Genomic DNA, 24956 nt, shown 5'->3' on the forward strand with positions numbered 1-24956 from the left:
CTTCTGGGACAGGCAAGCTACTTAATTGGGTTTGGAGGGAGGATCATTTGATGCGATGCTCTCAGGCTGTCAGTTACGAAACAATAGGCGAGGTGTTTGGATGCGTCAGATCCCTGGGCTCATCAACTCCAAGGCTGGAAATAGAATCCAGAGCTCGGGAGCCTGCCTCCCACAGATGGGGTCAGAGGTGCTAGATGCTGGGCTTCTAATTGGACATGCTGTGTCAGAGAGCAGAGCAGGGGCTTCCAACACACTGCACAGGCTGCATGTTTAGACTCTGTGACGCATTTTAGAGAGAAAGTGAGAAACAACAGTGACACTTTCGCATCCTGTGATTAAGCCCCAGGAGTCAGCTATCGGTGCTGTTATTTTACAGTTACAGCTCTGTCAACTGTCACTCAGATTGTGTTCCTAAATGCCCTTGGGCATCAACGGACATATTTCCAGAAGCACTCTGCAATGTCCTCAGGGCGTGCTGAGAACACAGATGCCTTCTTTCAGACAAATATGAAAAGTAAGCTCCTATTATAGTCAACAAGACTGTATTATAAACTTCAAAGTTGCTAAGAGACTAGATCTTAAAGATTCTCGCCACAGAAAAGAAATGATAATTACGTGGCTCCTTAGAGGTGTGAGTTAAGGCTGTGATGGTAATCACATCGTAATATACAGATATATCAGATCAACCATTGTACACTTTAAACTTACACAATGTTATATGTTAATAATATCAGAATAAAAAGTTAAACAGATAAATGAAAACAACCCCCCATCCACACACATAGTTTCTGACCACTATAGCTTTCTTCTTGGCAAGGGGGAGTCCCCATTTCCTGTTCCCTTGTGTATAATTTTACCATTCCTGTGTTGTCTAGGTGGTTGAGAACCTAGGTAAAGCAGGTGGCCTATGGAGGCTCAATTAGGGCGGGGCAAACCAAAATGCTGATTCACTGGTCAGTCTGACCACCTCTCTCCAAGTCCCCAGATCCACTCAACAAGTTATTGATGTCTTTGGCATACATACTAGTGCCTCAGACCTAACTGGAATTGAGCCCATCTCCAGATTATGGGCTCTGGAGCTAGTCCTGCTGCCACTTACCCAGTATCCTCTTTGTTAGGAGAGCTCAGGGTTCCCACCTGGATCTGCATGCCCTATTTCCATGTTTGGTGTGTCAACCTTGTTGTTATGACGTGTTTCTGCCTTACTCTTCCTGTGTAATTCTGCTAGTCGTCATGGAACTGGGAATATTTGTTCTTTTTTAAGCAACTCTCCAGAGCTAGGTACAGAGATAAAAAGGTAAACACAAACAGATCTGGAACCTTCTTTCAGGGAGGTCACAGTCTTGTGGGGGGACACATAAGACATTCATAGAAATGACTGAAGAAAGTCCTGTGACATTGTTTTAAAGTAGGTTAGGGATTTCTTTTAGTCAGGTATAGTAAAATTTGACTGATATATATAGATAAATCCATCTATCTATATATGTATCATGAAATTACCACCACAGTAAATTAAGCTAACCTCATCTTATATAGATACAAAAAATTGCAAAAGAAAAAATTTTTTTCCCAAATGTATAAGAAGTTTATGTTTACAGCAACAGGAAATACCATACACCATGCATAATGACATGGAGAAGAATCAGGGTCAGTCAGGAGGCAGAGAGAGGGAAAGAACAGAGCATGGTCCAGGGCCTTTACTGGGGTTTTGGTGGGAAGGAGTGGGCAAGCAGGTGTTCTGAGTAAATTTAGGATTGAGCAGTTTGAATAATTGCAGCAGGCTCTGGATGGTAGGTCCCTAATTGTCTAGCACCTGGCCCTGGGGTGATTTAGTGCAGGGGGAATTCAGTGTGTGAAAGTTTGATAAAAGAGATAGTATGGGGGTGCCTGGGTGGCTCAGTGGGTTAAGCCGCTGCCCAGGTCATGATCTCGGGGTTCTGGGATCGAGTCCCGCATCGGGCTCTCTGCTCAACGGGGAGCCTTCTTCCCCTTTCTCTCTCCCTCTGCCTGCCTCTCTGCCTATTTGTGATTTCTCTCTGTCAAATAAATAAATAAAATCTTAAAAAAAAAATAGAGATAGTATGGTGTAGGCTCTGGGTTGGTTGATTTCTATATGAAATGCATCTTGCAACGGGAGTCCTTTACCATCTGTAGGAAAATATCTGCCTTGCAAGAACCAGTTACTTCAAGATCAAGGTCTCAAAAGCCAGAATATCAAGAATACGGAAAATAAGAAAATATAGTCAATGCAGTAAGCAATTAAGTTCTTCAAGAGTTTGTAGAAAAGGAACTGTTTTAACCTGGGTCAGGAATGGCTTCTGTAAGGAAATGATGAGGAAAGTGAAGGCTACAGACTGAATGGAAGTTAGCTAGGAGGGGGTAGGAGCCACATTTGATGTTGAGGAAATGGCATGTGCAAAGGTCCTGGTGTGGTAGCAGGCCCTAAGGGGGACTGAGGAACAGACAGGTAAGACTAGACTGAGAAGAGGTAGGACTTGGGAGACAAATAGAGACAGACTCTACAGGAACTGATGCATAGTGTTAGGGATTGGGATATCGATTTGAGAAAAATGGCTAATCATTGAAGGACTCTAAGTAGAGAGTAGTCAAGATCCCACGTATTTTGTTGGTTTCTCATACCTGACCTGGGCATGAACAGAGCCTTCCTCTGGGTAAGTGGATCCTGTTGCTCCCCCTCCAGCTACTAGGATCACCATCAGTGGAGTATGGCTACTTCCCCAGCAGATGGAATGTCCTCAGACAGTCGGCTGCCCAGGCATGCTTGTGTTTGTTTCCCCCAGCTGCTTTGTTGCATAGCCTGGGCCAGTCCCTCAGTGCCCACTCTCTAGCTCTTACCTTCCTCTCTTGCCCATATAGCTGCCATTCCTGTGAAGGAAGGGGCATTCTAGTGGGGTAAACTTCAACTAAATTCTGCAAAAATTGGAAGGATTCAATGAAAAGTTGCTCTTCTGCCAGGAAGCAGACTCTCTTCCTAATGAAGGAGAGATTGGTGTGCAGAGGGGCATAGAGCTGAAATCAGGCTGGCTTCTTCCCATTAAAAATGCAGGAATAACAAGTCAGCAAGGCTTTAATGTGAGTATGCAAAACCTAATTTGGAGCAATTAGATATAAGGCAAATAGCTCTATGTGTCCAATTATGAATTTGTGGGAGAATTAGTTCCACAGTGATCTTGAGATTAATTTCTTGTTCTTAGAGTCCTGTGTTTAAAATACAGAAGGAACTTATGGAATGAATAAGTCACAAGGATGAAAGGCACAGCTTAGGGAAAATAGTGGTCTTGTAATAGCATTGTGTGGTATAGAGTTGTGGTTAGAATATCATAGCCTATAGATTCGTCCAATCTGTATGTTGTACAGGCAAACCAATATAACATTGTGTGTCATCTTTGCTTCAATTAAAAAAAAAAATTACAGCAGGGAGGTGCCTGGGTGGTTCAGTGGGTTCAGCCTCTGTCCTCAACTCAGGTCATGATTTCAGGGTCCTGGGATGGAACCCATCAGTCTGTCTCTCTGCTCAGCAGGGAGCCTGCTTCCCCCCCCCCCCTCTCTGCCTGCCTCCCTGCCTACTTCTTGTGATCTCTTTCTTTCTGTCAAATAAATAAATAAAATCTTAAAAAAAAAAATACAGCAGGAAATGATCTTCTGCATCTGGTTAATTTGCCTTCCCAACCTGACTTGTTTCATTTGACTCTTCCCTGGGTACTTTTAGATTACTGGTTTTGGTCCAAACTTGGAAGAAAAACCAAACCAAACCAAACCAAAACAGCCAAATGGATGAGAGGGAAGCAGTGGGGCAGGGGAGGCATGTACTTTAAAGTAGTCTGGGGGTGACAAGGAGGGCCTGAGTAAAGAGTAATTATCCTGGGGAGCCACTGCTGGGGTGGGGGGTGGGGGCTAGCCCTGCTCCGGGCCTGCACGAATTCAGGAGAGGTTGGAAGTGCAGTCCTCAGCGGGCTGCTGGCGAGCTGCTGCTAGTTTAAATATTGGGAAGTTTAACCCTGAGTCACACGGTGGAAGGAACACAGGACTTGGAGACCAACGACCCACGTTTGGATCTCAGTTCAGCCACGTTCTAGCTGCGGGGCCTTGGGCAAAACAACTCAGTTTTTCTCTTTCCTTGTCTGTAAAATGAGAAGATTGATGTAAATGACTTCGTCTGCAAGAGATGGGGGTGGATTGCTCTCCGTAGCGCTGCCTTCGCTACCTTCGCAGGACGTGTGAGGGTCTCTTTAAACTGATGGCGGCTCCCACCCTCAGCGACGTCTGGAAGCTCTTCATTAAAGGCTCCAGCTTGAGGCGGTTAGCGCTCTCATTAAAATGCAAATTAATTCTCCACACAGCTGCCCTAGTAGTTTTCCTTGTGTTGTCATTTATTTCCTTTCTCTACTTAGAAAGTGTGACGGTAATGAAGCCCAAACTCCTTAACCTGGCATTTCAAAGTCCCCCCTATCAAGCTCCTAACCTTGCTCTACACTATGCAGAGGCCAATGTGGGTGCGCCGTTAGGAGGCTGGCAGTGTGGGGGCGTGGTTGGGAGGCAGAGGCTGTGGGGGCGTGGTTAGCAGGTCACACTGGCCTGGGAATGTCTCAGGGGCTCTTAGTAAATACCTGAGCTTGGCAAAAATACGCGCCTTCAGGGGCGTCTCGGTGGCTCAATGGGTTAAGCCTCTGCCTTCCGCTCAGGTCATCATCTCAGGGTCCTGGGATCCTGGGATCAAGCCCCACATCGGGCTCTCTGCTCAGCCTCTCTCTGCTTGCTTCTCTGCCTACTTGTGATTTCTCTGTCAAATAAATAAATAATTTTTTTTTTTTAAATCTGCCTTCAGTTTCCTTCTCCGTAAAGAGGGAATAATAAGAGTACCTATCTCATAAAATTCTTACAAGGATGAGTGTTATAATTTATTTAAAACACTTAACCCTGTGCTTGGAACAAGGTAAACATTTAATAAACGTTAACTGTTGTTGGGGAGAATCGAATTCCATTTTCTCCAACAGATCTATTTTCTCCCCACTCTGTACCTTGCCCTTGTCATTCACTCAGTAGAGCCTGTTCTTACGTAATATTTTTTCCTACCTGAAATCTTTCTTCAAGAACTTGTTCAAATACCACCATACCCATGAAGGCTTTCTTAAGCTTCTGGGAGAATTAATTACTCTTATTCCCTCTTGGCCCTATCCTTGTGCCTCTCTGGAGAATGTATTTTATTCTCTTTTATCTGACGATGATTTATGCATGTATCTTTTTCACTCCATTCCCAGCCACCATCCTGTGAGCTCCAAGAGGGCATGGAACATAGCTTCTTCTGTCTTGAATAATTCAATCAGTTCAAGAAACTTTTGGTGGAGAAGCAAATGACCGAATGAATTCGTAGTGGATGGTTATTCACATGGCACTTTCTGTCATTACTACAGATTGATTCTACCAGAGGGCAGGACTTCAAGTAAGGTAAGTTCCAATATGGTTGGTGATCACAGGGCAAAGGTTGAAGTGTGTGATGCGCCCGTGGAGAGACAGGTCTGTGTGGGGCCAAAGAAGATGTATGATTCCCAGAGAAGAGCTACTTCCTTTTTAAAATAAAAAAACACCGGGGTTGGGGGGCGCTCTGTGACCTTGGTTTGAGTTGATGGTGATGAGTAATTACATGAGAGATGATAAACAAACATGCACAAAATGATGTAAATCTGAATGTAGCAAAGCCCATATCCATCTTGCTGGATTTTGCACCTCTAGTTAAAACCCCCTGAGTGATAGTGGTTTTTGAAGGAGGGAAATGCTTCTAGCAAAGGTTAATGGGAATCATGTGGGAGGAATGCACCACGTAGCTTATGTAAGACCCAATTATACAAAACTGGGTTCTAACAATCCCCAGTTAGCTTTAGATTTGTCTAATGGAGATTCTACTTGTTTAAAAGATGATCATCAAATTCTCAAGTTTAAGTTTACTTCACTTAAGTGATCACACTTTCAAGTGGGATAAAATAGTGGGATTATGTAGGTGAAAGTTGTCATCTCAATATGAATAGGGGGTTGAGAGTTTCTATACCTGTCCAGCATGATCACCAGGTACCCCACTAGACCTGGGGCAGCAGAGAGAAGAGAATAGTGGAAGAAGATTTTTGGGAAGTCTTTGGAAATCTTTCCATTACCATGGCCTCTGGGAAATGGCCATCAATGACACAACCAACAGGATGCTCTTGACATTTTACCGCTTTTACTTTCTGTGTTCTTTTCATGCTCCATTCCAGTAGTTTCTGTCAGCTTCTCAATATTCACTTTAATCAAAACTAGGAGTCTCATCCCAAGTCTCCAGAAACCAAACAAAAGTCCTCCCTCCCAAGTTTCCTGACCTTGAACTCAGTGATTGCTCCAGGTTCTACCCATCAGAGTCTTTAACTACTTACTCAGACTCTCTCTCTTGTCCAGTTCCTTAGCATTCATGATTGATTTAGGATAATTTTGTTGTTGTTGGTTTTTTTTCTAGCCTTGTGTACAACTGGTACCTTCCATGTGTCCATATTTCCAGATTCTGGAATTGGGACAAGCAGAGCAAGCTCTTGTATTCAGCCCATGGAGGCCATTTCCTCAACCCTAGCCACCTGATTACATGGGAAATGGGGTCAGTCTATTTGTTTTCTCTTTCTCCCTTAAGGAGTAGCTAAGTTGCTATAGAAAATAAATCTCATAATGTACCAGGAACTTTACATTTATTATAGCTTCCATTTAATCCTTGTAAAGGTAGGAAATATTACTAAGAGGCAGAGTCAGACATCATACCCTGGTTGTCTGAGCATAGGTCATTTGTGTTTATGACACTCTGAGGCTCAGTTTCCTTGCCAATAAAATGGTGATGATACTAGTTTGAATCACAGAAAATTGTCTATATTCAACCATTTTTAATACAAAAATGTCAATTTCAGATGTTCAACATGTAGTATAAAGTTAGTAAAGATAGAGTAATTGTCAAGAATGTGACACATTGCAAACATGATTAACATTAGCTATTATAATTGTACCATGTGTTTCATTTTTAGTTTAACTTTGTGTGTGCATGTGTAGTTTCCTGCTTCCTGAGTTATAGCTATAGTGCTGTCCCTAAAACTAGGCAGATAGTAAAAGCTCCATTAATACTTATTGAATTGAATTGGAATTGACTGAATTTGTAAACAGAACAAAACAAAACTTGTCCTTTTTCTATGAATTTCAGAGTGGAAGTCATTTGTGACCAAAAACCATATTCATTCCATCTGTGCCATCGTTGCTGGTGGATGGTTAATAGGTCCTGATTTAACTTTTCTTATCTAAGAATTCTGAAAAGTGGTTTCTCATTGTCCTATTGTAGCTAAAAGCTACGAGATCCTATATCAAGACGCAAAGACCAGGATACCAAGTCTCTTTCTTGTTTTAAAAAGAGACCCATTCTTTTACTAGGCTTAGTATCTTTGGGTTTGGGAGACATAGCTAACCTCTGGAACATGCAATGTATTCTGGAAAAGCACAATTGGGGGAAAGAGGCTCTGGACCTGGAGGGTCTAGAACAGTCGCATATTTTGTGAATCACATGAAGGGGGCGGGATCAGCCTGTGTTTTGGACAATTGAAGAAAGTGCTGTGTAAAATGGCAGCTGCCGGGGGGGGGGGGGTGTGGGGGGTGTGGGGGGGTGGGGGGGTGGGGGGGCATGGAACAAAGTCTTCTATTCTTCTCTTGGCAGCTTTCATCCATCTTAGCCAATTTCCAGGTTTCCCAGCTGCCTGAAATCATCTGCATCCCTCCTCTGCAGAATTAATCAAGATCTCCTCCACTGCTCCTTGAGAACAGTCGCTGACAGCCCATTGCATTTAGGTTTGTATAGATGGTTTCCTCAAAAACCATTTTCTCCCACTAGACTATGTGGGCAGCCCTCTTATGAATCTTATTCATGTTGGAACATTGTTGCCTAATGCAGTGGTTGGCACAAAGAAAATATCCCATAAATGCTTGCTAATAATGATAGCACAATATTTACCGAATGTTTATATGTTCTGATTGAGTTTGCACAGAACCCATATGCACCGTGATCGTTTCTATTCTATAGGGGGAGGAAGCAAAAACAGACAGAATAACCTGATCAGGCGTCCACAGCTCGTGAGGGGCAGAGGAATGGTTCAAACCCAGGCAGTCTGGCGCCAGAACGCACCTATTAACGGCATCTTTCTCCTTTTAATAGATGGAGGATTCTTGACTTTGGGGGAAGATGAAGAGTAATGAAGCGATTCAGAGGAAGGAATTCACTGTTGTGGGAGAAAACCTGGATTTTATGTCCCGGAGCTTTTGACTGATATTGTTAAAGGACCACAACCCCGACTTGAGCTGATGGGTGCTAGGGAGGGAGACACAGGGAATTTAGAGATTTCAGAGTTGAGGTCGGGGAACAAAAATGCCCAAAAGGGACTCTGAAGCGTATCTTTCACTAAGAACACTCGAATTGGCTCAGCAGCCAAGATGGCTGGGAGCCTTCGGGCTGGCAGCGACTTCGGGGTTAGCTTTAGAGGCCCCTGGCTCCTCTGACCCACGGCTGCTGCGTTGAGGGCATCTTCAGCGTGGTGCTCTGGACACCCACGCGTCGTGACATTTCAGCCTTGTTCCCGAGTCTCATTAGGACAGAGCCAGGGGATGACTGTAATGAATGGCTGCGCCTCCGTGAATCCATAATGTGCAAATTGCTTCCGCCGTGCGCCTTGGTGCAGAGCTGCGCGGGGAGACTGATGATTAAACCGTGAACCTGGCCTCCGGCTGGGGCTCCGGCGGCTCGCGCCCGGAATGAGGTGTTCGCTTCCATTCAGATCTGCGGCCGATCCGCCCGAGCCTGTGGGCCCCAGCGGACCGTGACTCACGTCTTATTCCCTGTAGCCGCGTGTGTTTTGACTTTCAATTCATCCGTCTGACGCCACGCCGGGGCTGAAGTCAAGACAGCCTGTGGCAGAAGCAGCTTCCCAGAAGAAATTCCACCCCCGCCAGAGGGAGGCTGGAGAGGCGAGCTTGCGCCCAGCAGTTACGCAAACATTCCTTTCTTCCCTTTTCTAGTTGTGAAGAGGCTGCAAATGACTTGCCTTGCAGGGGCATCCTGAAATCCATTGTAATCACACTGGAATAAAGGAAATTATCTTTTAGCTTGGTTACAGTTTCAAAATTCAGATATGGCTAGCCCGGTTTCAGTGAAATTCTCAAGGATTGGGAGGTGAATGATAAACAGTCAGTAGATCTGCAGAGTGCCTCAAACTTGCCAGAGCATTTCTACAACTGTTACATAACTGGATTCTGGCAGCAGCTCTCTTAAGCCCTTATCCCTGGTAGCAACACTGTCATTTGGCAAATTAAGAAACGGGGGCTCAGAAAGGTTGAATAATTTTGCTGAGGTCATACAGCCAGGTGGAAGATCAGGGCGGAACCCAGAAGCCCACCTTCCCTCAGACATAACTGTTGCCTGTTGGATTCATTCTGAGGCAAGTTTTACTGAGGAACTAAAATGTCTTTATTTTTATTTTTTTAAACTCTTTTCCTTTTTTTTTTTTTTTTTTAAAGATTTTATTTATTTACTTGAGAGAGATCACAAGTAGGCAGAGAGGCAGACAGAGAGAGAGGGGGGGATGCAGGCTCCCCGCTGAGCAGAGAGCCCGATGTGATGCGGGGCTTGATCCCAGGACCTGAGACCATGACCTGAGCAGAAGGCAGAAGCTTTAACCTAGTGATGAACTCTTTTGGTAATGGGAGCCCTTTGAGGAAAGCAGGACAAATCCTCATTGCCAACTTGCCTCATCAATGACTGTAATTCAAGTTATAGTACTATTTTAAACCAGTTTATATCAATAGTTGTATCAATCAGTTTGGGCAAGGTTCTATGTAGTAACAAAAAGTCTCCCCAAATCAATTACTTAAAACAACCTTATTTCTTGTTCACACTGCATGCCACTGAAAGGTCTGGAAGGCAACGCTCCACCTTGCAGTCAGTCACTCAGGGACCAGGCTGTCCGTGGGCAGCCACGATCTCAAACCTTGCCTGCCACTGTGGTGAAGGAATGTGAGCTCTGATATGTCCACCTAAGTTCATAGGCTAGAACTCAATCATGAATCCAAGAAATGTAATTATTTTATATGCTCAGAAGAAGGGAGAATTAGAAATACTTAGTGAACAGTACTAAGCATTACCACAAAATTTTAAGATTACATACTCCCTTGAGCATCTGTTTATAGCTCTGGAGCTGTCTGGTAAAAAGCATGCTGTAATATATACATAAACATTTGCATTCAATTTCATGGGATTCAGTGGACCCCAGGTTAAAAATCTAATGCTCTAATAAGTGGAGTAACTGCATGTAGGGGCTAGGGCTTGATCAATGAAGGCCTCCCTGAGGAGGTGAATTAACTAAATTTTGTTTTTAAAGAATCACAATGGTGAAGAAGAGAGGTAGACTATTTTCTGGGCAAGCAGAAGTATATGGCGGCAGAAGAGCCTGAGGAGAGTAAGTACAGCTGCTGGTAAAGAGGTTTATATAATTAAAGCTAAAAGAATCCAAGAAGTTGGGACTGGAAGGTATGGGAGAGCATTAAGGGAAAAAAAAAAAAATCAGTGAAAGATCTTGAACTATGTATGGAAAGTTAATCCAGTTTGTTCCAATTCAGCAGAAAAGCCTCATAATGGAAAAATGTTGAAAGATACCTTGCTTCTGTATTGCTAAGGATCAAGCCCCATGGTTTGTATTTAGTAGACAATTAATATAAATTGACTGTGATTTTTTTTAAATCGAATACTCCAGTCATTCAGGCAACAGTGTCTTCTGAGTGGTGGCTCAGAAAAAAAGGAGAAATTATTTCCCTGAAGTTGCTAACTTCTTGGCAGAAAAAGACATATGAGAAAGATCAGTGATTAAAATCTGGAGAGGAAAGAGATTCTGAGAAAGACCAAACATAAGGGGGTGTGAAGAGGCTGTGAAAATGGACAAATAAGAAAAAAACAACCTGAATAATTAACAATAGTTAGGGAAGGAGGGGTGGATAAGGGAGTGAAGAATGAGCTGAGATAATTTCATGGTTGGAATTGAGGGTCAGGGATTATAATTGATCATGTGAGGACATTGAGAAGGAGGTAAGTGATTGGGAGGGAATGGGGTCAACTTGGGTCTTGATATGCTTATTAGTAGGTGTGACTATTTTTTTAAGGTTGGTATGGATGGCTTTTGGGGATAGAGGAAAGAAACAAAGCAAGATCCCTGACCTCATGTCCAAGAGATTATAGTCAACTGGGAAGAGAATAATCTAAGAATCTCACAAATAAATGTTATATTACAACTGCAATATGTACTAACAAGGAGAGCTATGTGGTCCATAGAGAATACTCTGGTGAGAATGTGCTATGTCAGGGAAGTCAGAGAAGGTTCTCCAGAGGAAATGGTAACTGAGCTTCCTTGGAAGTAAGAGGTTCAAAGGGAAAAGCAGGCAATGTAGGGTTGGGGAGATTTTCTAGGCAGAGGGACCGGGAGGAAGGATATCTGCTCTGAGTTAGATGCTGTTTGGAATTTTGAATTAAGACAAAGAATGTGCTTTGGGGATGGGGACCAGAACCATGACTCATGAAGAAAATTCAGTAGAGCTATTGCAGGAGAAAGAGTTGGGGAGGAGGCATGATTCTGTTCATAGGAAGAGGATTGACCAGCTCCACAGAGCCCTGAGTTCTGAACTGGGATCCATACTGAAGCCTACAAGAGGATATACCTCAGGTCACTACAAAGGGGAAAAAACCCCACATTTAAGAATAAAGTTGTCCAAAGATGGGATAACAAGTGGCATTAGTACACAGTGAGTTGCTTGTCATTGGAGGTATGTAAATATAGACTGGAAGGCTGTTTATTAGAGATGTGACGGAGCAGATGAAAGCAAGAGACTAGGGTAGAGTCGATGATATTTTATATAACTTTCCAATCATAATAACCTATGAACTAGCTTGTACTCAGATAAACTCATCTGTATTTATTCAAGAATCAATTTAAAATGAAATCTTTTTAGGTTGAGAAAGAGATGTTCTTAACAAATGTCAGCAGCATTTCCATAATGGGAATAAACAATGGACTAGCAAGCAAATCTCTAGAAAAAATGTAAAAAAAGTCAAATGTATTTACATTTAAATTTGGTTTTATGTTTAACGAACATTTCTGATATGAGGAAAATTTAAAGGTGTGAGAAAAGGAAAAATTAGTTTCATTATGCCATCTAAGAAAGGTATGGAAATAACCATATCTTTTGATAGAGATAGAGAATCAAATTTACTATAGTATTGTTATGACTTGGTTTGACTAATCAAATTTTTAGTATTCTTCTTTATACCAGATGTGATGTATGAAATGGCCCTGGAGTTACTGATTCCAGTCTACGCCCCTTGGGCAACTATACTGGGGCTATTTCATTTCTCATGTTTAAAGCTGCTGAGACAACTTCTCCAAATACTCACAAAAGACCAATGGTACAGATGTATTTCATTTTGTTAACGTTTGCTTGTGGGACTCTAAGTATTTTAGAGTTATTAAGGAACATTTAAGAGGGGCTAGTTAAAACAAAACTGTAAATTTATTAGCCATGTCTCTCTTTATTATTTTTTACTTCGGTTTTTGCTTCCACACTCCCCATTGCCAGGGTTCTTACCTCTATTTTACAATCTTTATTCTGGCCTTTGAAGAGTCTCAGGGTCTGCCCTATAGCTCCTTTCCCAGCCTTTCTTTCTTCCTTTTTAAAGATTTATATATTTATTTTATTTTTTAAAAGATTTTATTTATTTATTAGGCAGACAGAGATCACAAGTAGGCAGAGAGGCAGGCAGAGAGAGAGAAAGGGAAGCAGGCTCCCTGCAGAGCAGAGAGCCCCACACAGGCCCGATCCCAGGACCCTGGAACCATGACCAGAACCGAAGGCAGAGGCTTTAACCTACTGAGCCACCCAGTCGCCCCTATGTATTTATTTTAGAAAGAGAGAGCGTGTGCACACAAGCAGGAGGAGCAGAGGGAGAGGGAGAAAGAATCTCAAGCAGACTCTGTACGGAGCATGGAGCCTGATGTGGGGTTCAATCTCATGACCTTGAGATCACAATCTAAGCCAAAACCAAGAGTTGGGTGTTTAACCAACTGCTCCCCCCACCACCACTCCCAACCAGGCTTGTTTTCTTATGCTGTAACTCTCTGTCAATCAAAACATAACATGCATTAGAATTGCCTAGAGGAGTTGTAGGACCTCCATCACAGGATCCATCCCCAGAGTCTCTGATTCAGTAGATCTGAGTGGGGTCTGAGAATTTACATTGCTGTTTTCCAGGTGATGCTGATTTGCTGATCTGAAATCACACTGAGAATCACTGCTTTAACAGATGCTTTCAATCACCCTACGTGTAGCATGTCCTCTTTTCTTCAGTGTCAAAGTAGTAAATGGTTTATGTGCTAATTTCCAGACTCTATACCAAAAGTTCAAAAAAAAAAAAAAAAACAAAAAAAAAACTGAGATGTAGAATACAACTTCACCGGCTTTCTTTGGAGGAGGAGATTTTAGGTCGGGGAGACTTTTTTTCAGCTCCTGACTTCATATTACACATGTGAATGCCCTACTTCAGAAGTGATATACTCAATTTTACCAAAATAGCACTCTAAAACCCCAACAAAGGCTAAGTGAACTGTGAAAGTCATCTGGTGAATCAGTGGGAGTCCTGAACACAAAACGCTAAATTTGACCATGAAGATGCTAAGCTTTGACCTTGAAGACTTTCTTACATCTCCTTGAGCTTCTGGTTAAAAGAAGGTATAGAAATGCATAGTTGAGTGATTTCCAAACAGAAAATATCCTTGTTAAAATGTTTGTATGCATATACTCAAAATGTTGATTCACAAAACAATTATGCCAGGAGAATCTGAAAGATTGAGATATTCAGTGTTGTTTTAAACAAAGTAATTAACTTCTAGTGCATAAACTTCTTTCCCCCAAATCCATTGAGGGAGCAGATGCTTAAACATGCATGGTATTAGATTAAGGGAATGGTACTTTCTTTTCTTCCAAGTACCAGATGGTTCTAGAATCCAAAGGCAATGGAAAAGAAAGCCTAAATTTATTTAAGTGGCTCTCATTGAGACTTTATGAGAAAGATCATATTTTAATACCTAGTAGGCAAATGTAAAAATAATTTCACAACCAAATCCCATTTCACAAAGAAAAAAGGCATAGTGTTTCTGTCTCAGGATTAAAAGGCACCTTAAATGTTACCTAGTCTATCTAGGGCCACTAGCTATACAGTACTTTGATAAGATGAAGAAAAAGAAGAAGAGGAGGAGAGGGAGGGTGAGAGGAAAAGGAGGAAGAAGAAGAACAACCAACCCCCCCAACAAGAATAAACAAATACTAGAGTTATAAATGGCTTATTTTTCTTATGTACGGTCTCAAATTTTAACTCAAATACTGGAAAAAAAAGTTTTATAAAAGAAGGGAAAAAGTAGAAAAATAGAGTGAAAGAAAATTTTCCTTAAAAAAAACCAAAATCTATACAGGGGCGCCTGGGTGGCTCAGTGGGTTCAAGCCTCTGCTTTCTGCTCAGGTCATGATCCAGGTGTCCTGGGATCGAGCCCCACATCGGGCTCTCTGCTCAGCGGGGAGCCTGCTCCCCACCCCCTTGCCTGCCTCTCTGCCTACTTGTGATCTCTGTCTGTCAAATAAATAAATAAAATCTTAAAAAAAAATCTATACATAATTTGCTAGCTGTGCCCAAAGCTCACATATTAAGGCAGTTCATTTGGCTAAGAACGCTGAGAGGACAAAACCATGCCAAGATGGAGCTTTGACAGTAGAAAGGAGGACATGTTAACTCAGTTTTATGCAGCATCATTTTGGTCAGCCATTAGGGCGAGGCAACGGGGTAGGCGTGAGGGTAGAGTGGTAGAAAACAGAGTTCCTGCCTCTTAGAATTAGTGGGCTTGGTCTGAGAAACTAGGTAGTTACAGTAATAGATGTAACCAGTTCCTGATTTATATGCTCTTTGAAAGCAGTTTCGTAGGCGCTGCCTTTGCAAGGGAAGCAGTAAAACATGTCATTCTTCTTTGATAGGGAGTTAAAAAAAAAGTCATCTTATGACAGGAACGTTTATTAATAAAGGAAGTATACCACAGCTAAAAGAAAAACATTTAAATAAATGTTGGAAGCAGTGCATCAGGGAGGCAAAGAGTAAACAAGGAGTATAAAGAAGGAAAAATAAACAGAAGAGACAGGAGGCAGACATGTGAGGAAAGAGCAATGAGAAGTAACCCAGGCCTTTAGGGGCCTGGGGAAGACATTGCAGAGCAGCCTGTGCCCCTGGCAAGTGCTGGAGGACCTCAGGTCATACATATATGCTGCAGACTAGAATCCTCCATGGGTCTTATCTCCCAAGGGAGAGAAGGATGAAGAAGTTAGGAGACAGGGAAGAAGGAGGAGAGAAAGAGGAAAAAGAAAACACATTAGCTTCTGAATCTTAATTGCTTTCATATAAATTGAAGCAAAATGGGAAATGTAATGGAGTGGAAGAGAGACACATTTCAAATTGAGAGATTACTAAGATTGCTTGTACAAATGACAAAAAATAAAAAATCAAAGTCTGCTCTAAATGAAATATGAAATTGAATAGCAAAGAATGAAATGACTAAGATTTAAGAAAATCTGATCATAAAAACAAATTAGCCCATTTTAATTACTTAGATTTGAATTGTGAATGATTGGCTTGATCTTAACAGCACATGGTGAGGATTCAAGCTAATTTAGTAAAAACCATTATCATACACAGTACATAATTATTTTGAAAATGTTCAAGATATAGAGCTTTGTTTCTCAGGAGCAATGATAGTTAGTAATTTGGACCTAACAGAAAATTAAAATTTTGTAAGGAATATTTAAAATGATTTTATCTCAGGCTTAGAAATAAAAAGATTTATAGGTTATCTATAATAGATTATACATGCTCTAAAAGATTTCACATCAACAAAAACACTGCTTTCTCTCTATATATTACATTTTAACTTCTTCAGATAGATTTCTATTTCAGAAAATAGGTTCCTTTAGAAAAAATAACTACTGGCAAAAATATTAATGATTTCTGGAGCTATATTAAATATAACTCATTGAAAAATTTATAGGACACAGACTGTTGGTGAGAAGAATTTTCCAAATTTCAGTAATTACTCTCTTGTTTGGAAGACATTATAATATGTCACAGAACATCAATTAAGTGATCTAATGTCAACACTTGTTTTCCATTTTTGTTGTCCCAGATAGGAGTGTAGGCCTAGGCCATCTGGAGTGACCAAGAAAAGCAACTGGGACAACCCCTGAGGATTTTTGTCAAAGTGACTACATTCTTAGACTTGGATCTTTAATGGTTCAATCCATGACATACTCACTTCTCTATTCCTACAATCCAGCAGAGTGTCTGATTCATAGTCTTTATTATGGAAATACCTTTGGGAAGAACTAGGTTCAAATCATACCTCTACCAGTTATGAGTGAGGAAACAGGAGCTGACTTATGTGTTTCTGAATTTCAGTTTTATCCTCTGCAAAATGGAGAAAAAAAACCCATCTGTTGTAGTTACATGAGGATTAAATTAGGTTGTAAAAGTTCCAACCACAGTGCTTGGAACATAATGGAACTCAATAAATGATAGGTACTTATCATAGTATCATACAGTAGGCAGGAATTCAGTTACCTGCATAGGGCTCATTACTCTTCCCACACCTGTAGCTGATGCCAGGTCCATCCCAGCAGCTGCCTCCTGACATCTTAACTGGAATTTTTGAATGAGGTTCTATGTGGATTTTAGATGATTAACTTTAGGAAAGAGATTGACTTTGGGGCCTTAGACGAACAATAGCCTCTGGTTCTTGTCAAAAAAGTTCAATTGCTGAGCTAGCCTTGTCAAGAGTGACTTCCTTGAGAGCTCTTGAGACCAATTCGTTGAACCAATTCGATCCTTCAAGATTAAACTTGCAGAATTTTCTCAGGGCAGTGTTGGTCCTGGTTAGTTCAACTGGCCACACAGAACTACTAGAAAACAAATTAGGTCAAACTCAGAGTGACTTAAATATTTATCAAGATTAAAGAAAATGTTATTATGTATATAAGGCTAACAAAAATATCAGCAAAACAGCTGACATCATTGAGATAGTGGTTGAGAAAGGCATGGGAGATTTCAACCTTTTCTTTAACCTAGCACTTGACCTTGCTCTAAAAACTCATTATGGCACATGAAAATATTGGATGAATTGGCCATAGGATTTCAGTTTCAGACTGTATGAGCCCCATGTCAATCCATGGTGGTCTGGTCATTTAGAAAAGTCAAATATTTTCAATAGGAGAGCAGGGAAGGAAGGAGGGAAGGAAGAAAGGAAGGAAGGAAGGAAGGAAGAAAGGAAAAGTCAAGGTTCATTTTCCCAAAGATTGTTTTTCCCTAATATTTTAAACTATTCCTATTTCTTTGAGGATTTCAAGAGTACTGTGGTTTACCTAACATAGTTAGAAATCATTTTAATAAAGCCCAATAATGAGATATCTTAGGAAAGCCTTCTTTTCTCAGGAGGCTTTTTTCCCCTTGAAATTTTTCACTTGAATTTGTAGATGGAACTCAATGGCTCACTACAGTGCTTCCTAAACACTACTGGCTAACCTCTTTCTTAGTGCTTTCCAATTTATGTAAAAATAATCTGTTTGTCATCGCCATCAGAGTAAAGGGTCCTCAAAAGTATATATAAAGAGCCATGTATATAGTCATACATATATGATGTCATAGAAGCTTTCATACATACATATGTATATATATGATGTCATATATAAGCTAACATACATATATTAGTAGGCATTGCAACTTATTGAACAGACAAATCAATAGCTGATTATTCATTTAACCAAGATATAAAATCTTATACAGTAAGATTCTTTTCATACTTGAAGTATATTTCAAAACACACAGGTTTTAGGAAACACATCTTTTATAAAATGGTTAAAAATTTAGACCTACATGAATTATTAAAATAAATAATCATGTTATCTAGCAAAGCAGGACACTGGTCATGAATTACAAATCTAAAAGGTTGGGCGTTAACTGCTATATTATTCCCTGGATTTGGCATATTTCTGAAAGGTATTCAATTCATCTGATTCCATAGGAAAATAAAAATATTTATAGCTATTCCTCTCAATACAGTTGCATCCCCATTACATATGTGTCGCATTTTTCTCTAACAGTAAAAAAATCCATTTTTTATTTAATGGAAGTATTTTCATTAACATTCAACCTTTAAGTCTCCCTTTTTGAGATAGATATTGTAAAAGATACCAACAGATTCATATAGAATTATCAACCAGTAGACCTGAAAATAGCTGCTTCAAAATTATACTGAAGCTCTAGCACAAAATTCCAACTCACTAGAGCCTTAAAGTTTGTTATCATATAAAAAAGAGAAAAATTTCTTTTCTATTCAAATAAATGTGAGTTTGAAAACACTGCTGCTTCTGTTCATGATATGAAATATGACTTTTCACATTAATAATGTGCCTTCCATTCCTCTTGGAGTATACCAGGGAATGGTAATGTAATTTCTTTGTGGGCAATGTAGAAAAAAAGTCCTTGTGTGTAAAACTCTTTTTATAACGACAAAAACAACAGCAACTAGAAACATTTATCACAAGATATTAGAACACAGATGAGATTATATTTCAATTAGCCATGTCTGTCTGACAGATTTCTTTAGTTCTAAGGGAAATTGTGCAGAGTACTTTATTTCAAGACTCAAAAATTTTGATGGAAAAAAAACTGCAATTTTTGCCACGAAAAGACAGGTGGCGTAAGCATGCAGCACTTTCCCACCCCTTGAACATATAAAATGATTATTTTCTCTCCGTTCTTTGAAAAAACTCGCTTGTGCTCGGGTTTGTGGCTGAGCCCGGTGACGTCAGTGTGGCAGTGCGGAGTCAGGCGCGGCGGCTCCCTATAAGCCGAGGAGCTGTCCGGGTGCTGAAACGGCCCCGAGCAGCTCACCGGGCGGACTGGGAGGAACATGCTGTGGACCTCCTCTGCCATATAAAAAGGAGGTAAGACCGCTTTTCCATTCAATTTACTGGAAAGTTCTAAATTGCGTGTTTTTTCCTTAATTCCTAGCTAAAAAGAAAAAGACTGTTTGTCAGTCTTATATGTATAGAATAACTGAATAACAACCTGCTGCTCTTCAGCCAATGTAAGGACACTATATTTGTACATATAGAATTGAATCTATGATTTATACCACTTGCTGTTGGATATTTATAACCATCATGCTATTTGGATAACCATATCTAAGAAGTGTGGAAAAGTTAAGGATTTTAGTGTCAATACCCATATTAATGTAAAGTTAACTAAGCCTGATATTTTGTTTCTCTCCTTAATGTATTGTTTCTTCTCTTAAAAACTAGATACAAAGCCAGAGATATAATTTATATGTTTAATATTATTAGTAGTAGGTTTCCAATCATTTGAAGGCTGTTAAACACATTAGTCATAGAGACAACCAATTTTGGAACTAGTTCTTCTTTTTTCCTCTGACATTTATAAGACCTCAGAATTAATAAACTATATAAAATTATTTTCTGAACAGATATGCTCTAAAAGTGCTTATATTGTTATTTCCTAGTTTTAGTCCCAGGAAAGAAAGATTAGAATTATCTTGAGAACAATTTTTTTTTAAATTCAGGGTGCAATATTATCTTGGGTTAGAGTTTGGATATGACTGTGAATTACAGAGAGTTGATAATTTTGAATTACCATGAGCAAAACCTTTATAACTCTGTAAGCTATTATTATTATGTTTTGGTTGAAAGAGGTTGTGAGGTTGTAGAATATTTTGTTGAGCAAATGGGACATGTTTCTTTTTTCTGTATCTTAACTAGTGGAATTGCTCAAATTAGATATACCCCCCTGTATTTGTCAGGGTTCCAGTCTTAATTTCAATAGAATAGATGTTTTAGCTTAGCTTACAAAGCAGTAGTTCAAATTGTACATAGGATATTAGAGCTGTTGAAACCTTCTTTAGTATATAGAAGAACTGCTACCTGGGAAAGAAATCCCTTGAGTCTTACTCAAAGGCAATAACTATGTCATCCAAACTGAAATCTTATATATAACCAGAGGATAGCATATATTAGGCTGTGGTTTAAATACCTGCATTAAGTATTCTGCCCCAATTCCATAGGAAAGCCAATCTACAAGATAAAGATCTTTTATAAGATAATGATTTTAAAGACAAGCACGTAACTCATGTTAAGAATACCCTAAGATAATGGTTTTGAAGAAAATAAGTTCACTAAGGTTCTTAAAATTACTATTTCAAATGCCAATGTTGAAAATAGATAAAAATAAATTCATCCTGAAAAAATATAAAGAAGAAATTATAATGTATGTTTACTTAAATCTAAGAATCTATGAATAAAATTTCATATTGTAAACTTAAATTCATAGTAAATATTTCTGAAGTTTTCTCTGACATGCCTTTAAAGATCTTTTTCTTTCAGTAAATTAAGTCTAATTAATGGAAATTATTTCAATGATTATATGCATTTATGCTAAAGAAATTTCTTTAACTGCAACCATTGTTAGGGTCTAAAAACTGAAAGCATTACTTAAATACCAAATGATGAAAAATGATATTTTCTACAATTGATATCTAAGCTAACAGAATATCATCATACCCACTAAACTAAGCTTATATGTCACAAAATCATGATGTAAGTAAGATATCATGAACAAATTTGTGAGCTTTCCTCATATTTATTTGCAAAAAACTGCAAATATTAAAATAGTCTTTCAATGTTAGCAAGCTGAATGTAAAACATGTAAAAAACAATCCCCTTGCTAATTCATACGTGAGATTATAAAGCATTGGAGGAAAAAATGAATGAAGACTTTTAAGTAGGAAGAATTCAACATATCGTCTGTGTTTATCTAAATTGGAAGTTACATAGTGGTTATTTTAAGATTTTCTAACAGTATGAGTCATTTAAGATTTCACAGGTCCACACCAAAATAGACACAGACATAAGTCAAGCTGCATCTGAACACTCACAAGTTCAGAAATAGACTGGTTAAGAAAACTTATGTTCTCTCTGTAGCATCTGTTATTATTTACTATGCATTCTTGAAGGCTGATGAAAAATATAACTGTGATTGCATTTTGCAATACAGTCACAAATAAAATGATTAGTAGAAATATGGAACACAAATATTTTAAAAGTTTACTTTTTCAGTAAATTTACACAGAAACTTACTAGGTTAGCCTACTAGCTGGGACCAGAGAATGTTCTGGAGGCTATTAAGATACAGAAATTTTAAAATTGTCAGTTGGGTTTGGTGTCAGAGTGAGAATACATTATTTCTGAAGAATGTATGTATATAGACCATCCACAAGTATGATACAGTATGATTGACATTAAGATGCTGTATTACTTCATCATATATAATATCACTGCTGTGGTATTTCTACAACAAAATTAGACGGACATTTCAGGAACTAAACCACATGATTTTTTATACAACCATAAACAAATCAGTGTGTTTGTGTGTGTGTGTGTGTGTGTGTGTGTGTGTACATGCACGTTTTAAATTAAACCAACTAATTTTTTTTTTTTGGCCAATGATTATAATAAGAATGTCATACAAGAGAACTAAAAATCAGCTTAGAAATTTTTTATTAAACAGCTAATGCATACTAAAAAACTAACTACTTGTTTTGTAAATTAAAAAATAAAATTTGAGAGACCTGATTATCAGTGCTTTGTTATTATTTTAACAAAGTGAATGCCATGCAAACTTGATGCAATTGAATAACAGTTGTGCTAGATTCTTGTAGTTAGTTGTGGGGGTTATATAGGAAACATGTATGGCTTTTAAAAAGAGTCATCTTAAGTTTAATGTGAAATAATGTCTGCTATATGTTTTCCCTCAATGGTCAGTTACTTCTTTTGCTATAGTGTCTTCTAATTTTTCATTTCTATTAACTCATATTTTCTATGCTTTAAGGACATCTTTCAAACATGGCAGAAGCTAAGACTCACTGGCTTGGAGCAGCCCTGTCTCTCATCCCTTTAATTTTCCTCATTTCTGGGGATGAAGCAGCTTCGTTTCAGCGAAACCAGCTGCTTCAAAAGGAACCAGATCTCAAGTTGGAAAACGTCCAAAAGTTTCCCAGTCCTGAAATGATCAGAGCTTTAGAATACATAGAAAAACTCCGACAACAAGCTCACAAAGAAGAAAACAGCCCAGACTACAGTCCCTACCAAGGTGTCTCTGTTCCCCTTCAGAAAAAAGAAAATGGGGATGAAAGTCACTTGCCAGAAAATACAAGGGATTCCCTGAGTGAAGATGAATGGATGAGAATAATACTTGAGGCTTTGAGACAGGCTGAGAATGAGCCTCAGTCTACACCAAAAGAAAAGCCCTACACCTTGAATTCAGAAAAGAACTTTCCAATGGACATGCCTGATGATTACGAGACTCAGCAGTGGCCAGAGAGGAAGCTCAAGCACATGCGATTCCCTCCTATGTATGAAGAGAATTCCAGGGATAACCCCTTTAAACGCACAAATGAAATAGTAGAGGAACAATATACTCCTCAAAGTCTTGCCACACTAGAGTCTGTGTTCCAGGAGTTGGGGAAACTGACGGGACCAAACAACCAGAAGCGTGAGAGAGTTGATGAGGAACAAAAACTTTACACAGATGATGAAGATGACATCTACAAGGCCAATAACATTGCCTATGAAGATGTGGTTGGGGGAGAAGATTGGAACCCAGTAGAAGAAAAGGTGGAGAGTCAAACCCAGGAAGAGGTAAGAGACAGCACAGAGAATGCAGAAAAAAATGAACAAATCAATAATGAAGTGAAGCGCTCAGGGCAGCTGGGCCTCCAAGATGGAGATGTCCGGAAGGAGAGTAAAGACCAACTCTCAGATGATGTCTCCAAAGTAATTGCATATCTGAAAAGGTTAGTGAATGCTGCAGGTAGTGGGAGATCACAGAATGGGCAGAACGGGGAAAGAGCAACCAGGCTTTTTGAGAAACCACTCGATTCTCAGTCTATTTATCAGCTGATTGAGATCTCAAGGAATTTACAGATACCCCCTGAAGACTTAATTGACATGCTGAAAACTGGAGAGAAGCCAAATGGATCTGTGGAACCAGAGCAGGAGGTTGAACTTCCTGTTGACCTAGATGACATCTCAGAGGTCGATGTAGACCGTCCAGACCTGTTCCAAAATAAAATGCTCTCCAAGAATAGCTATTCCAAAACACCTGGTCGAGCTGTGGCAGAGACCCTACCAGATGGGCTCACTATTGAGGACATTTTCAATCTTTTAGGGGTGGAGAGTGCAGCAAACCAAAAGCCTCCATATTTTCCCGGTCAGTATAACCGAGAGAAAGTTCTGCCAAGACTCCCCTATGGTCCTGGAAGATCTAGAGCAAACCAGCTTCCTAAAGGTGCCTGGATGCCAGATGTGGAGAACAGGCAAATGGCATATGAAAACCTGAATGACAAGGATCAAGAATTAGGAGAGTACTTGGCCAGGATGCTAGTGAAATACCCTGAGATCATGAATTCAAACCAGGTGAAGCGAGTTCCAAGTCAAGTCTCATCCGAAGATAATCTACAGGATGAGGACCAAATCGAACAGGCCATCAAAGAGCATTTCAATCAAGGCAACTCTCAGGAAACTGACAAACTGGCCTCGGTAAGCAAAAGGCTCCCTGTGGGGCCCCCAAAGAATGATGATTCCCCAAACAGACAGTACTTGGATGAAGATCTATTAATGAAAGTGTTGGAATACCTCAACCAAGAAAAGGCAGAAAAGGGAAGGGAGCATATTGCTAAGAGAGCAATGGAAAATATGTAAGAGTTCATTAATTGCCCTACTTTATTCCTCCAACCCCAAGAAAACCCCAACATTTCTCTTTAGTGTGTTGACTTCTATCCTGTTAACACTGTAATATCTTTAAATGATGTACAGGCAGATGATTCCATTACACTGGGGTATCTGCTTCACTTACTCTGAGCTATTCTCTTGTGTATGGATATGTGTCAATGTTATGACTTCTGGATAAAAAAAATTAATCATATTCCTTATTCAAGAAAGATATCTGTGATAGTGTTTATAGTGTTTATAGTGAGCATTGTTGATGCTCACTTATGATAAAGAGTGTCCTACAATTCTCTTGAAAGTTTTTAATATCTATTGAATTATTTTGTTACTGTCTGTAGTGTTTTGTGAAGTTCTGGAGCAAAAAAAAAATAAAGCATTACAAATATATAGTTTTATTCACAAGGCCTTTTCTATTCTGTGTTTAATTGTTGATTAATAAATGTTATTTCTTGACAACTGTGGACTATTCATTCTGGAAACCAGAGACAAGGACTATGGAACCCAAAGAGAAGATCTTTATCTTCCACAGCCAATCCAGGTAAGAAGTAATTGTAAACATATTATTATGCTATGTGCTTATAGAATGCAATGTCCTCTAACAGCCCACTGCTTAACACCTACCCTATGGTTTTTCTCACACATATGATTTATGGAATAAGACTTCTATTGTCATAGTTATACCTTGCACCCTTGATTTAGATATAAATAAATACATTTAAGTCTTCCATACCCATAACCAGCTTTGGGGGGGAAAAAAAGCTTCATTCAGGGCAATCAGAAATAACTACAGACTTGGAAGGGACCTACCTATTTCCAGATCACCCTGGTCCTCAGAAGACAAGGCTGCTGCCTCTTTTGTATGATTTGAGAGCGGCTAAAGGACCCTCAAATTGTCAGGTAAGTGAATGAGTACAGGCACAGTAGAAAACACCAGTTGCCTTCTCTTTTGTCTTAGTCCTTGAGAGAAT

The 24956-nt window shown here is 39.6% G+C and overlaps 1 protein-coding gene and 1 long non-coding RNA gene across 2 annotated transcripts; both read left to right on the forward strand.

Annotated features, from left to right (window-relative positions):
- Positions 1–216: 216 nt before the first annotated feature.
- LOC131828178 (uncharacterized) lies at positions 217–9120 on the forward strand. Its single transcript, XR_009352269.1, has 5 exons — positions 217–514; positions 5280–5466; positions 6503–6637; positions 7730–7860; positions 8225–9120. It is a non-coding gene; the product is annotated as an uncharacterized LOC131828178 (long non-coding RNA).
- Positions 9121–18989: 9869 nt separating this feature from the next.
- SCG2 (secretogranin II) lies at positions 18990–24377 on the forward strand. Its single transcript, XM_059167902.1, has 2 exons — positions 18990–19134; positions 22091–24377. The coding sequence occupies exon 2, from the start codon at positions 22105–22107 to the stop codon at positions 23959–23961; it is 1857 nt and encodes a 618-aa protein (XP_059023885.1). The 5' UTR covers positions 18990–19134; positions 22091–22104; the 3' UTR covers positions 23962–24377.
- Positions 24378–24956: the final 579 nt, after the last annotated feature.

The sequence above is a fragment of the Mustela lutreola genome, chromosome 3, assembly GCF_030435805.1.
Source record: "Mustela lutreola isolate mMusLut2 chromosome 3, mMusLut2.pri, whole genome shotgun sequence".
Classification (NCBI taxonomy): Eukaryota; Metazoa; Chordata; class Mammalia; order Carnivora; family Mustelidae; genus Mustela; species Mustela lutreola.

Bases quoted from the DNA above. Each gene is read 5' to 3' on its own strand.
- SCG2 (XM_059167902.1), top strand. From the start codon at position 22,105: ATGGCAGAAGCTAAGACTCACTGGCTTGGAGCAGCCCTGTCTCTCATC.